The sequence below is a fragment of the Drosophila suzukii genome, chromosome 3 (assembly GCF_043229965.1).
Source record: "Drosophila suzukii chromosome 3, CBGP_Dsuzu_IsoJpt1.0, whole genome shotgun sequence".
In the NCBI taxonomy this organism is placed as follows: domain Eukaryota; kingdom Metazoa; phylum Arthropoda; class Insecta; order Diptera; family Drosophilidae; genus Drosophila; species Drosophila suzukii.
This window is the reverse complement of record NC_092082.1, coordinates 62,339,615-62,350,493: the sequence shown is the minus strand read 5'-3', so window position 1 is coordinate 62,350,493 and position 10,879 is coordinate 62,339,615. Positions and strand designations below refer to the sequence as shown.

General features: G+C 39.5%; 2 protein-coding genes across 2 annotated transcripts; one reads left to right on the top strand and one right to left on the bottom strand.

Annotated features, from left to right (window-relative positions):
• The first annotated feature begins 2,178 nt into the window (after positions 1-2,178).
• LOC108005939 (mucin-21) lies at positions 2,179-5,929 on the top strand. Its single transcript, XM_017069365.4, has 3 exons — positions 2,179-3,275; positions 3,936-4,052; positions 4,108-5,929. Exons 1-3 carry the CDS (start codon positions 2,692-2,694, stop codon positions 4,754-4,756), a joined length of 1,350 nt encoding a protein of 449 aa, XP_016924854.3. The 5' UTR covers positions 2,179-2,691; the 3' UTR covers positions 4,757-5,929.
• A 1,438-nt stretch (positions 5,930-7,367) lies between these two features.
• BBS5 (Bardet-Biedl syndrome 5 protein) lies at positions 7,368-9,944 on the bottom strand. The gene is made up of 5 exons (XM_036819282.3): positions 9,796-9,944; positions 9,589-9,737; positions 9,337-9,532; positions 9,043-9,280; positions 7,368-7,916 (listed from the first exon to the last, which is right to left on the bottom strand). The coding sequence occupies exons 1-5, from the start codon at positions 9,888-9,890 to the stop codon at positions 7,440-7,442; spliced, it is 1,155 nt and encodes a 384-aa protein (XP_036675177.3). The 5' UTR covers positions 9,891-9,944; the 3' UTR covers positions 7,368-7,439.
• Between the last annotated feature and the right edge of the window lie 935 nt (positions 9,945-10,879).

The window sequence follows — 10,879 nt, the reverse complement described above, 5'->3', positions numbered from 1 at the left end:
TAATGCAATCGGCTGACGGATTAAAATTTGCCAACACTAATACTAATGGCTTAAAAATACTTCACGAGAACTTTGTCAAAGTCCTTGATGTTTTATGTTGATTATCGTGTCCTCAGATTTTAGATTAATTGCAATCGTTTATTTATTAATGTCTTAAAAATTAATTTGTGGTTGCATCTCAAAATCTGGTAAATTTTAACCCTTACAATTATTGTAATCCCGCCCACCATGTTGAGATAATATGTGAACATTCTATATTATGTTCGGTTTATTTTGGTAAAAAACATACTAATTATTGATTTTATCTGCCTAACAATATGTTTTAGTTTAAAATACCACTTTATTTAAAATTGAAATAGTGAAAAAGGGCTTGCGGCAGATATATTTTTTGCCAACTTCGCCAAAAATATTTCTAAAATTAACAAAAGTATTGTAATTTGTGTATACGCCAACTATTGTCTCTTTCTTGGATTTTTTGCATTAAGGTTACAGATAACTTATGCGCATAGAAAAAACCCACATCTGGCCAAAATGTAATCATTTCTCTTGACAAGAGACTGTCGCTGCAGTCAGCTGTTTTAATTCACACCAAAAGGGAATTTCCCTAAGGTCCCCCAACACACAGGGCACATCCGATCGTATGGTATTTTTTTGTGCAAACCTTTATTAGAGATGCTGACCGACCGGATTACCATGTTTATCTTATTGCTGTTAAAAAGATAATCGATTCAATATGGTCAATTTCTGTATTTAAAGAAAAAGGGCTGCTTAGAACTTTCCATATCGTATTCTTGTGTGTACTCTTCTTTCATTTTTCCATATATATGATCTTTCAAGGTTTGTTAGAAAAAATGATTACTACGTTTTCCACGCCTAGGGCCTTATGCACACATCCTAAAAATCAAAGCACATTAAGTTCACTATAGTCTCCGGAATACATATGTATAACCTTTGCGAATACAATTAGCATTGACTGTCTTATTACAAATAGCGCAGGAATCTGGCCACATATATAAAAACCAGTTCCCTCTTTTTTCTTAAACGCAATCACTTAGATTTTAGGGACCTAAAATCATTAGGATAGTGCAGAAATAAGGCTGCAGATACAGTATTACGTAGCCATAAAGACCAGGAACAAGGTTAGCCATCTAGAAATAGTCTTTGTAAGTACGATAATTTATTTTAAGTTTAGTGTCCTTTCAAATCACCAAGGTCCCTGAACAAAGGCCATCAAATCAGTTTTTGGAAAATGGTTGTCGCCAGTCGCCACGTTTTAACCTGTTGGCAGAAGATTTAACCAGGTTCGCATGCCGGTAGCCCGAAGAATGGAACTACGACGCACGCCACACCGTTCCGCCATCGACGACGCCAAATGCAAAGGTGAGTTCGTTTAGGGCATCTGTACTCGCTCCTCGTCTCGAATATCCTAAAGCTTTGCTATGCATCTTTTACATGTGATGCCGACATATTTTTGGGTTGCCAGGATCGCTAAGGAAAGGCATACGAAGGCAACAATTGCCATTTCACGACCTATTAACTGCCCTGAAGTGTTCTCCGGTCAACGAGAGCTTAGCGTGATTTCGTCCCCCGACGATTTATGTTGGCTGGGCTGGCACCGACTAGTAATGCCCCTTAAAAAGCACACTTGGTTGCGGGTGCGCAGTAGCTTGTTCATTTTCATCAATTCAGCAATTCAACTGTTTAGGAATTTGTCATTGTATTTTTCGTCGTTTACCGTGATTGTTTACGTTTTGCTCGTTAGAGGTGGTACTCTTTGCTTTTTTGAGACTTTGATTTATATCGATAGTTTATGGCGTGCACTGTGGGTAGTTATGTTAATAACAAATTAATTACGAAAATTGCCCTTTTAAACCAAAACTTAAGGTAGACACATTCTCACAAGTGATCAACCTTTCGCACACGAATTCCTGGGCTTAACCTATTTTGTCACGTATTTATGTAGTTTCCAAGTAAAACATTAGGCCAATTACCTTACAAGCACTAACGTAACGCAGCTGAGAAAGCATTTTTGTGTTTGGTTCATGATGCACTATTTAAATTTAAACATTTTTCCATAAACTATCGCATAAAACATCGGGAGTAGACCATGCGATACTTTCCCAGCGTTCGCTGGTAACATTGAAAACGCAGCCCCTTATCGATACATCGATTGCCTTTGCGTATCGAAACATCGATTGGCCACAGCTGCTTGTGAATGAAAAAAGCGTAAAATCGAATCGTAAAACGAATTCGCGAAAGGCCATTGCCGCTCACCCCGCAGAACCAAAGGCCAGTGGATCGAGACGCCGAGAGAGCAGCGAGAAGGCCAGGAGACCCAAGGAGATCCTGCCGGGACAAAAACCAGTCGCTCGTCCTTTCCACCGGCACACAATGGAGCTACTATAGTGTGTGTGTGCTTGAGTGCGAGAGTGCGGGCGTGTGTGTGCGTGGTTGTAGTAGTGGGCGAGTGCGTGTAGTAGTAGTACGAACGAGTGTTCGAGGCGACGGGGAAAACAAAAAGAAATCTAGGTTTGCTCGAGACTTCGGCCGGAATCCCGGGCGACATGAGTGCGTAGAGGTGACGTTCGACCGCTGATGCGCCATCACCTGTTTCCGGCGCTGGAGGCAGTGCATCCCACCGGCGGAGTCGAAGGGCAATAGGGGACTACACAACCCGACTCCGACCCCGTTATGCTGCTGGCCGCAGCCGGTCTGCCGGCCTACGACGCCGGAAAGCTGGCCAGTAATGCCGGATCTGGCTCAGGCGTGGGCTCTGGCGGAGTGGGCACTCCCACGTCGTCCGCGTCCCGTCCCAGCGCAGCCAGTGCCTTGATGAAGACCCTGTCCGTGCGCCTGCATCGCGGCACTGAGTTCATCAAGGACACCGTCCAGAAGGCCCTGGTCATGTCCGCTCCCACGCCCGTGGTCCCAGCCCCCGCGCCAGCGCCCAAGATCCTGGACCACAGCCTCAAGCGCAAGCTCAGCGGCGCTGGTGGACTAATGGGCTGCAGCAGCATTGGCAGCACAACCTCTTCCATCGCCGTCAGTTCGAGGAGCCACCACTACACCCTGACCAGTCAGGCGCCATCGGCCCAGGGGCTTCCCCTGACCAGCCAAGTGCCCACAGCCGCCTTTCTGCGCGCCTACACGGTTGCTCCTACGGCCCTCCATCGATCCGCAGCCGCCCGCAAGCGCAATCCCAGCACCGACAGTCTGCTCATGGACCTGTGCCTCTTCAAGCCCATCCGGCCCATGCCCATAACGCCAATTAAAATGTGAGTATGCTCTTATACTTGATAGCAGTGATATTTGAGATGTTGATGCTCTCACGTTCTCTAAGCACAAAGTTTGCTCGGCTCTTTCCGGAATTTGTTAACCTAACTCCAACCGACAGTAAATAAAAGTTTTTTCACAAATGAGTCGATTGGATCATAGGGCCGGATCCCATAACGATCCTTGTGTTAAATATAATTGAAAAGATATCAAATCCTTTTTGTCCTCCACTTTGATGTTTCCAAATTACACTGATGCGTTTAATAACTCCAGTCAATCTGCCTTAAGTTTTGAATCGATGAGGGTTTCTTAATACTTGGTTTTTTTCCCATACCATCACTTGATTTTCCATGATTCCTGATATGAGGTTTTGTTCATACTCAGGAGATCCGAACTTAATATTTATAAGTCTTTCGACATTAGTTTTGAGTACAATCATATTTTTATAATTTGTTGATAATATTACAATACTATTCAAAAGATTTATAAAGTCGACTTAATAGAATCATTTGTCCAATCGAGAGTGGAGTAACATAATTTGAACTGTGAAGCGACATTATGCATCGAATAAAAATATTAAGAATAGCTATATTAAAACAAACAGAAAAAGTATTTTGTAAATTGAGCAAAAGCTTATTACTCACTTATTGTATCGTTAACAGCCACAAATTCCGCGGCTTTGAACTGAAAAAACCAAAATTTGTGCCCGCTGCGAATCCGGACAGCGAAGAGGACGAGGACGACGACGAAGATGAATCAGTCCACAAACCAAAGCTCAGGTAAGTGGCCTTTTAAACACCTAAGTATCCCTCTAACGAATGTATCTTCTATTAGCAACTTGACATTGCCAACAATTGAGGGATCGGCCTTCGTCCCGATGCCCTACATAGAAACAACCAACACCGCCATCACCGCAACTACCACCACTAACAGCAGGAGCAGATCGCGTTCCCTCAACACACACACCTCAGGCTCTGCCCAGGCCATTACCAACCCAAAGCCAAAGCGTCGTCGTCGCGCTCCCATGCTGACGGCCAAAAGACGACGCAAGGCACAAGATACGGAATCAACCTCTTCAGCGGACGGAGTAACTGAAGTAAAACCTGCCGCTAAGCGCAAGGCAACGGCAGCAAGTGGAGGAGCCAAGCGCAGCCGTGGAGCATCGTTCACTGCACCCACGTCAGTGGATTTAGTGCAATCTTCCGTACCGATTAAAGCTCCAACCAAACGCAAAGCATCCTGTGGGAGTGAAGCCGCTAAACGCAATCGTGGAGCTTCTGTGGTAGATGCCACTCCAATCACAACCCAATCCACCTCTTCAGCTGATCTAACTGTAGCAGCAAGCAAAACCGCAACTAAACGCAAGGCAGCCACTGAAAGAGGAGCTACCAAGCGCAGTCGTGGATCAGTAGCCTTGTCTGCGCGTCCCTCACCGCCCATGACACGTCAGCGGGCCCGTCAGCAGATCTCCGCCAGCAACTGAGCTCCAGAGAACTTGGATGCTCGCTCATTGGAACGTAAGCCAATATGGCAGAAACAAGAAAAACAAAGCCCCACAATAGAAAAGAGTCGCGTAGGAGACTCGCTAAGCTCTAAGTCTTTTGGTTCTAGTTACTGTTTATGTGTACGTGTTGCGTCTTTCCTTTGAAGTAAGTGGAAATGTAAGATAAGCCAGTAACAATGTAATGTACACGTAGTTCAACTCGTCTCGTTTGATTTGTGCAATCTAAATTTGTATGCAAACGCTTGTATTGTCGAGCTTTTAAATGCCTCTCAGTTCATTTTTTTGGTAAAAATTATACAGCATTCTGGCTTGGTCTTCAAGACTGATAACAAAAAGCATCCGCTACGAATACAATATTATACAAAATGATATATGCGAAATGAAAATTTAGATGTTTATGTTTAGCCTTTATACAGAAAATCATAAAGCAAAAAGTATTAAATGTATAAAGAAAATTGTAAAATTTAAGTCATTCCTGATAATAATATTTCAACCACAAAACCTTTTGTCACTATAATTTTACATTAATTTGGGTGTTTTTTTTTCGATGAATGTACAAACAACGTTCTATGTTTTCGGTTCGATTTAGTTTATGTGCTTGTCTTTGAGGCAGGCTAGTAAGTATGTATGGAAAGAACAGGATGATGGAGAAAACGCCACAACTAAAATTAATTTTCCTACTTTAATTAAGTTTGTTAGAATTTATAGCTTAGAGACAAAGTAAACAATTCATTCATACAATTATAAATATTTATATGTAATACTATCTGTATCTTAACATACGATCTATCTGTAAGGACAGCAATGATATAAAAAATATAGAAATCTATATATAAAACATGCCGGTCAAATCAACTGTGTGTTGTGATATGAACTAATTTATAAAACCAAGCGAAAGACAAGCGGAGCCCATTTAAATTATTTGCTTGACCTACACAACACCCAAAAACTCAAAAATCTATTTAAACCTTTGATATCATTAAGAAGTAATAGTTGGAATGTACGAACGAAATTCAAATTTACGGAACACAAAAATGTTTAAATTTCTCCCTAAGCTAAGGCAATTTCAAGCGATTCCAAACGAAGCAAAATTACTTAAACATACACCGAGTTGTATGCGTCAATAAAAAATAACTACAAATAAAATGAAAATTTGGTAATTTATTATAGAATCTATCTACAAAAAGTTTATAATAATCAAATAATAAAAAAACAGGATAGATCGCTTTAGTCGACGGCCCCGATACCCGTTACTCAACTAAGGGGAGTGCGAGGGAGATGAAGATCTGCAAGCAGCAAATGGACTGTTCCCGAAATCGAAACAGCGCCACCTAGCGTCGATTTCTTTATTTGCTTAAAACTCTTTAATGGATGTTCTGATTTGAATAATCAAGCAAAATTTTTTTTCTTTTTCTTTCTTCATTATCATGATTTGTGAATCAAAAAATGAGTTTTTCTTGGATCGCGATTTCAAAAGATAAGCCTTGAAAAGTTTATATTGCTGGTCATCCATGGTCTTTTTTTTCGAGGGTGAGGGCTGTTGTTGCTTTAAAACACAGAGGTTTTTCTTGGCAGTCTGCCAATTCACAATTCATTCGCTGGTGCACTTTTCAAAATAAAAATTTTATTTTGTTTGTAAATTTGTCAGTTTGTCCCAAAACGTTACTTTAGAGTTCTAAAAATGCTAGACGATGTTAAATAGCTCAATATAAGAAACATTAGTTCTACCACTATTGGAAAAACTAGCTAGTTTGGCCAGAAAACAGCTATAAAAAGCCAAATTTTGCAGACCCGTAACTTGTGAACTACTAAACATAAAGGCTTGAGCTATATGTCGTTAGAAAAGTATTTTGGAATACTTTGAACGCCTTTTTAAAATAATTTGTCTAAATACCACCATTTTAAAATTGTGCGTTAAAGCTTATCTTTTTTAGGTTTTGTTTAGCATTTATTCTGATATACGACTTTTGATATACGACACATTGTTGTAAAAAGTCTCGTGTCTAAGTTATTAGTCAACAAAAATGGCCACATTTACCAGTTCAGAACATCTTACACTGCCTGAGCACTGATCTTTTTTGTGCGTATCCAAACTCTTTTTAATAGAAAAAGCTTTACTTCTACGACTTTTGGAAAAACTAGCTGCCTTTCGAAACAACTTTTATTCCTTCTCTGCGTTAAAAACTTCTGACGAAAACTAAAATGCATTTTTTTAAACAACGGCTTACACTGTGAAAAAATTTTTAAATGTGCGTTCACAGAATTGCCTGCGAAATACCAACCTTTACAGCGGAATAAAAGTAAAAACACTATCGTATTAATTTTTAGTTTAAACATGTCTTCTGATCATGGTATTGAGGTACTCTAATGTGAAAACTAATTTTTAAACCGGGATCAAACAAACTTGCGCTGCGCATGAACCCCTAGAATCTGCATGAGAAAGCACAAATAATTTGTTCGTCACCTTATCTTACAACTTTTAAAAGTGAAAAATATATTTGATTCCGGCAAGAGCTGTAGTACTTAACACCTCTTGAATTTAAGCATCGAACTTTTACAGGAACATGCTCAATAGACATCAGCAACTTTCTGCTCCTAAACTTTGGAAAATTATTAGTGACTTTCATATCATCGTCATCGATTGAAAGTTCGTCTTCTGGGTTCATTCCATCGTTTCCATTTTGGTAGGCATGACGTTCCACAGATCCTGTAATTTGTACCCGTCTCTAATTTGCTCCATGGCGAACCCTAGTTCCTTGCAGTAGACCGGCTCTCTTTCTCCCTGGGTAGATCCACTTGGCCCCTTTCCCGAACAGCCTTCAGCGAGGTAGCTATTAAGCTTGGTGTTGATCTCCCGCTCCTGCCTCTCGTCCAGCTCCTCGAAGTTATCGACCTTAAACTGAGAGGACTGGGCCGCTTCCTCGGCTGCAGCTGCCAGTCGCTCCCGGGCATCCTGGACGTTATATTGTATACCAAAGTTAGGCTGCTCGCCATAGATGGAGTGCAGAGAACAGAGCTCTTTAAACAGCTCATTTAGTCGTTCGGAGGGATCGATGCGAAAGCCGAGTACATATCCACCTCCAGTTTCTGCTGTTTGAATGACCAGGGCAGGTCCATATTTGGACTCACGAATGCGAAGCTGTAATTAGAAGATGCATGGTAATTCCAATGAAAAAGGGTGTAACTTTAGTATTAAGTCCTTAAGATATTGGCCTTTTATATCAAAAAAAAAAATTTGGTTGGTTAGATTTACCAATGCAGATAGTTTAGTAACTACAAAAAATTTTACTTTACTGTTTAAAATGTTGGTATTTGTTTTTGCTTCGTTTACTATTTAATAGTTAATAGTTATTAGCATAGTTACGTTGACGTGATATGTTTATTTAGATATAGCAATAGTAAATAGTTCATTAACTATCAAAAATAGATTTCCGAGCGTAATATCCTTAAAACAAAAGTGTGCAACAATAAGCTAACAACTTTTCTCCATTGTGTTGCTTATAATTCCAAACTAGGTCTAGCCTAGAGTTCTATGACAAACTCTGAAGAGTTAAGAACTTACTTAAAACATATATTCTCTTAAATAATCAACATATTTACACACTAGCTGGAAGTCACTTTAAAAATTGCATTTTTAAAATTGTCTTTTTTGTTTTTCTTATAAAATACCATGATACAGTGACGCATACATGAATTTAAATAATAGCTATAAATATATTAATTTTATAAGTATTTATTTAACTATATTTAAAAGGTCGGATAACTATAAAGATAGTTATTTAACTACAATCCATGGGTTGGATACATTATACCCTTTTTTATAGTTACATAACTATTTCTATCGTTAACATATTACGTAAGAGAAACGTTTTACTATTATACTGATAAGCTTTACCAATCGATGTTTTTGTGCCTAGAATTTCAAAAATGATTTTTTAATATGTCTGTTGATTACCTTGATATTTTCGCTTAAAACTTAATTTTAGACCATAAGTTTGCTCGGCAATATTGATTTTAATCCTTTAAAGATTACGTTTCCCCTATTCGATTTTTATGCTCCCAAATCGACCCTCCCTAATAAACATATATACTACCTGCGACAACTTTAAAACTGATGGACAGACGAAGCTGGCTAGATCGACTCGGCTGTTGATTCTGACCAATAATATATATACTTTATAAAGTCGGAACTGTCTCCTCTACTGAATTGAATACTTCCGACTGAAATAAGCTGTCGCTTTGATATCGAGTTTTATATAGCTTACACTTTCAATTTGTAGATACGGCAAACTTATGTTGAAAGTTTCGTTGGCATCAGCAAACCACACCAACCGAACGTTAGAGACCACAAAGCTGCCGAGGTTGCCCTGGTCGCTCGACAAATTCCAGACACCCTGTACCTGGCTGTAGACCTGCTCATCTGGTAGAATAACCAATTGTCCTGCTTGAACGATGGCTCCGCGCAGCTTCAGGTCGCGGTATAGATAAGTACGTTGATATAAGCTGTAAAAATATGATTTGTATAGATATTCAAAATTTCGCTGCCGATTTCCTCTTACTGATACACATCAAAGACACTGGCGAAGATGGGCTGATCCCGGCGTGACGTTTCTCCGGATACGTCGGTAAAAAGAAACTCGAAGCGAGTCTCATTACTAATGGCCAGGATGTAGAGGGCCTGACTGGCTATCCTTGCCTTCGTGTGCATGTGCACTATTCGAGTGTTTGTGTTACCAATCCGGGCATACCCAATGGCTAAAAGCGAAGTTCCTTTTTTATTATGGTAAACCCTATAAGAACTAATCACGTACACAGATTGTACTTCTTGTGGACCAGCGAGTGCCAAATAATCCGAAGATTGGTGACCATTAGACGCCCCGTGTCTCCCGGATTTCCTTTGCTGTCTTCGATGTGATAAATGTAATCAAGTACTTGCTCCCCGCTCCGTAGGTTTTTGTGCCTGACAGGAAAACAATCTATTGAGCCTGGTTAATCTAATTGGTTACCCATTTACTTACAATTGCGGGACATCGAATTTGACTTCCTTGTCTTCCCAAAGCAGCTGCAGCTGAGGCTGTTGGTTTCCTTCAATCGGACCCAGCGACTTTAACATTTTTTCCAGCCAATTTAATTATTTTGTTGTGGCTTTGGACTCTATTACTGCAAATCCAACGGTTGCCTGGCAACCTCTTTAAATTGTGCACATACTTCGTGCTTCGCCGTTCGCAGACATATATTTGTACAGAGGTAGAATTCAACTTCTAAGCTTTTCGTAATGTTTGATAATATCTTGAAAACATGTTTCCCCTGGAAAAATACATTTTCTTTGGGTATTTGATTTTACAATAACACTAGCAAAGTCGCCCGCAGCTTCGCCTGCGGATATCAAGATTGAAAATGTCGCGAATAGATCGGGTACATACTATACCTGGTCTTAAGTTTGCATATGGCACTTATTAAATTAAATTAAACTTAAATCTCCTCATTTCCAGGAATGATTTTTTGTGGTTTCACTAAGGGGCATATTCCACATTTTTAAAGCTCTATTCTTTTGTTTTCAAAGGCTTACAAGTCAGACAAATACAAACACGTATTAATAAGACCTTTAGCAACAGTTTTTGGTACCATGTGATTTTTTCTTTTGCGCTTAATGAAAGTGCCATCATCATATTTTCAACAGTACCTTGAAGGGTATCGTGGACGATTTAATTTTATGTTAACAAATAAGACGCCAGAAGTGTAACTGTTTCAATTGATTTTTATTTGTCTTCACCGAACATTCAATATAATTTAGTACAATCAATCTCGATGCGCTCTGGTTGCGTTGGTAGCAAAAATGTGGACACATGGACGATTTTTTGAAGTTTGTGTGCGGTCAATCAACAGTTGAGTAATGCCATGGTACCCCTTGGTTAGTTTGAAATTTAAAAAGAAATCGTTCAAACCAGTTTTGAGAAAATATCCTACAAGTGGTTAATAATAAAAACTTTTACATATATCTTTAAATTGATTGTATTGAGATAATTTAAACAAAGTTCGAGTGATTAGCAAATTATATAACCTTTTCAGTGACATATAGCACGTATCTTTAGTATTAGTTAT